Source organism: Bos indicus, chromosome X, assembly GCF_029378745.1.
Source record: "Bos indicus isolate NIAB-ARS_2022 breed Sahiwal x Tharparkar chromosome X, NIAB-ARS_B.indTharparkar_mat_pri_1.0, whole genome shotgun sequence".
NCBI classification, from domain to species: Eukaryota; Metazoa; Chordata; class Mammalia; order Artiodactyla; family Bovidae; genus Bos; species Bos indicus.
The window spans coordinates 105,207,015-105,211,370 of NC_091789.1; the positions used below are offsets into that span (position 1 = coordinate 105,207,015).

Here is a 4,356-nt window from a genome sequence, read left to right on the forward strand (position 1 = left end):
CTCCAGTATTCTTGCTTGGAGAATCCTCATAGACAGAGGAGCCTGGTGTGCTACAGTCCATAGGGTCATAAAGAGTGGGACATGACTGAAGGTGACTTGGCACACATGCACACCATACATATGTGTAGTCTTACATTATAAGAAGCTAATAAGCTTTTGACAATCACTAAGGAGAAAATATATATAAATCTATACAGAAATAAACATTTCCCGGGTAGCTCAAAGGATAAAGAATCTGCCTGCAGTGCAGGAGACTGGATTTGATCCATGTGTCAGGAATTTCCCTGGAGAAGGAAATGGCAACCCACTCCAGTTTTCTTGCCTGGAGACTTTCATGGACAGAGGACTCTGGCAAGTTGCAGTCCATGGGGTCACAAAGTGTTGGACATGACCAAGTAACTAACACTTTCTTTTGGGGCTTCCTTGGTGGCTCAGACAGTGAAGAAACTGCCCGCCATGTGGGAAACCAGGGTTCGATCCCTGGTTCAGGAAGATCCCCTGGAGAAGGAAATGGCTACCCACTCCAGTATTCTTCCCTGAGAATCCCATGGACAGAAGAGCCTGGCAGGCTACAGTCCATAAGCTTTCAAAGAGTTAGACACAGCTTAGTGACTAACACTTTTCATACAGAAATAAGCAAAGAATATGAAGATGTACCTTATCAGAAAATTTTGAAATATCTCTTTATCTTTACTGATATTTCAAAATTATACATATATAATTTTGTATATGTGTATAATTTTGTGCATATATATGCATATACACACATACATCAAATAAAAGTTTGCCTTCTCTATAATGAAAGAGGAATAATAAAATAATGATATACCACTATTCATCTTTTTTAAATTACTAAAAGTTGAAGGCAGATAATTATATTCAATATTGCTGACAGCTGAGAAAAGAATTCTCCCACTTGCAGTAGAAATGTGAATATGTACACTCTTTAACACTGTGATCCAAAAGCCTTTGATTCAGTCATTTCCCTTATAGGAAAGTATTTTCAAGGAAAACCTGGAGGCAGGGGCCCTGAACAATAGGCTAGACTGAATGGAAGACTGGAGGCAGTGGGCGGGGCCACAGGGAGGGAGGGGCTGGAGCAGAGAATGAAGAATGCAGAGCCTCCACTGTGACGTTTGGGACTGTGCTAAAATGCCCAAGTGAAACTAGGGCCTAAGCGGAGGTGGCACGCCACAGCAATGCTGTGGCAGAGAAGTCTCTGCAGCAGTCTCTTTAGGGGCCCTAAGAGCCTTTATCTATGGGGCCCTTGAACAGTCGGAATCTGCAATGCAGGGAATCTGGCACAGGGGAACTGCAGCAGCCAGAAGCCCAGGCAGGCCCCAGTTATGTGTCTGGAAGCCGTAAACGCAAACAGAGCACCGGTCCCAGCTTAGGCCCAGAGTCTGAGATGAGTCACAACCAGGAGGAGGATCTACAGCAAGTCGTCTGGACAAGACAGGGTAAAAAAGTTAAGATCAAATCTGAGTATGCTTACCAAACTTTATTTTTAAATGGCGAAACCAGTGACATTAAAATCCGTGCTCTGGGGAAAGTGTGGTGTTTACACAAAAGGTTTTTATGTCAGTCGGACTACTTTGCTACAATGTTTAGAGATTCTGGGAAAGAATGTCACAAAGATATTATTGACCTGGAGATTAATGACCAGAATATAAATGTAGAATCTTTGCAATTTGTATTAGGCTCGTTGTATAGGAATGAATATGTCTTAATTAAGCCCCTTCAAGTTCCAAGAGTTTTGGCAACCGCGTGCCTGCTTCAAGTAGAGGACTTAATTCAGCAGTGTGATAAGACCATGAAGGAAACAATTAATGTGAAAACTGTATGTAGCTTCTATGTGGCAGCAGAGACCTATGGGTTACATTCTGTAAAGACAGGGTGCTTTGAATGGCTTCTCCACAATCTGATGACTCATCCAAGCGTTGAACTTTACAAGGAACTCAGTACAGATCTTATGAATCTGGTCATTTCTTCTTCTAATTTATTCGTAATGCAAAAGGAAATCGATATATATACTACACTCAAACAGTGGATGTTCCTCCGCCTTAACCCAGGTTGGAAAGGCACAATGAAACAGCTTTTAGTTAATGCAAACAACTGGTTTTCCAGGCACAAGGAACATGATGGTAGCATTTCCTTTCTTGAAACTAAACAAGGCATAGTATTTCAACCAGTATTTAAAAATTTGAGGTTTCAGCATATCATTTGTGACCTGGCCTCCACAAAAGTTATTGAACAAGATGCTCTAATACCTTCAGAATGGTTATCGTGTGTTTATAAACGACAATGGTATACCTTGCTTAGAGCACAACAATACAGGGAAATTGGTCCTAGAGACATCACTGAAACCGAACTTGAAGAATATAGCATGAGATGTGGCAAAAGGATTGTCAGAGATGGAACCTATGCCTGGAAGTGGTCCGGTTACAATTTCGGTGTTCATTTGTATGTCGTCTTCACCAGCCATTTTATAATTTTCAAACGACATGCTTTCAGTCAGCCATATGATGGCTCCATCTGTTTACAACCTCAAAGAAATATTGCATTCAGATTAACTTTGGTATATTTTGGTTCTAGTGGAAAACTGAGCTTCAGGAAAACAACTGGTTATAAAATCCTTACCTTTGAAAAGGATGAGGAACAAATGGTAATGAAACTGGATAGCGTAGCTTTGAGCTTCCCTTTATATATATTCTGCAACTTCCTGTTTATATCATTAGAAAATCCAGGAAATTGATGATATTGTCAATTAGGCTAGCTTAGCCTTTTGAAAATTTCTGGTGTCTCATTTCATTTAATGGCCTACTGTTAAACACAATAAAGATGAACAATAGCAAAAGAAAATAATCTTTTGAATGTAGAAACTATCATAAATTACTCTCTTCATTTTATTTCTATGTATCTGTGAAGAAAACGTTCAATTCCAAGAAAATATCTGTGAAACCAAATAGTCAGTGATGAAACCAAAAAGACATCTTTTGCTTTTCATTTACTATTCAACAGGCATGCTCCAAATGGAAACAATGGATTGTATGTCCAAGAACCAAAAAGAAATTAACTTGCTGCATAAATTTTACTCTAACCAATATTGAGACAGAATAAAGAATTCTCTTCCTTGCGGAAATGATTGTGCAAATGTGGCTTTATTTGAAGCACTGTATTATAGGAGAAAATAAATCATGAAGTAAAACCTGAGATTAGAGATTCTTTTTTGGTTTCTGTAATATAGAGTTACAAATTATCAGACAATGTCAGGTTATACAATGTGACATACTATACATGTATCATATGTTAATATAATAATACATACTATATATCATTATATATATTAATTACATAATATATAAAAATGTAGTACTAGTCACTTTTCACTTTCATGTACTGGAGAAGGAAATGGCAACCCACTCCATTTTTCTTGCCTGGAGAATCCCAGGGACGGGGGAGCCTGGTGGGCTGCCGTCTATGGGGTCGCGCAGAGTCGGACACGACTGAAGCGACTTAGAAGAAGAAGAAGAAGTTCATATAATTTTATGTATTATGTTAAATACATACAAATAACATTATATATGTATATATACGTATATGCCCATATATATTTATAAGTTTGTAAAGACCAAAGGGAAATAATTTTTGAAATGGCTAACTAGGCACTATAGACTAAAATGGATTTCCACAAACATCATTTATTCCTATGAATATGTAGATATCAGTAATCTCAAAGTATCTTCTTCATTCTTTCTGTTTGTTTTTATATTGGACATACTTCTCATTTTTGCCAGAACTCATTCTTTGCAGGATATTCGGGCTTCCCTGATAGCTCAGTTGGTAAAGAATCTGTCTGCAATGCAGGATACCTGGGTTCGATCCCTGGGTTGGGAAGATGCCCTGGAGAAAGGCAAGATTACCCATTTTAGGCCAGGGTATTTAATGTAACATTTATTTCAAAATAGAAGCCAATAGCATAAAAAATTATTTCATTATAAATATGTCTTCTAAACAATTCCTGAGCTAGGAAGAGAAGGCCCAGTCAGTCTGTCCAGCTGACTAGTGCAACATTCAAATATTCATTTAATACTTGAATGTCAAATGTTAATATTTGAATATATAATATTTATTTAATATTTGAATATTTATGCAAATGTTTTTATATTGCTTTTAATATAACTGCCTTTTTCTATGAACACACATATTGATTATATCTCTTCTTGAGTACCAAGCATGCAATTGAGAGTAATTTTCTTTAATGTGCTTTCTACAGCTCTTTTTTAACTTTTGTTTACCAGGCCTTACTCTTTCTCAGGTGGGTTCAAGGGCGATGATGATGTTTTTGTGAACACC

At 37.6% G+C, this 4,356-nt stretch overlaps 1 protein-coding gene across 1 annotated transcript; it reads left to right on the forward strand.

Moving 5' to 3' along the window:
* The first annotated feature begins 1,113 nt into the window (after positions 1-1,113).
* On the forward strand, positions 1,114-3,203 carry LOC139181037 (germ cell-less protein-like 2). The gene has a single exon (XM_070783755.1). The coding sequence runs from the start codon at positions 1,259-1,261 to the stop codon at positions 2,753-2,755; it is 1,497 nt and encodes a 498-aa protein (XP_070639856.1). The 5' UTR covers positions 1,114-1,258; the 3' UTR covers positions 2,756-3,203.
* Positions 3,204-4,356: the final 1,153 nt, after the last annotated feature.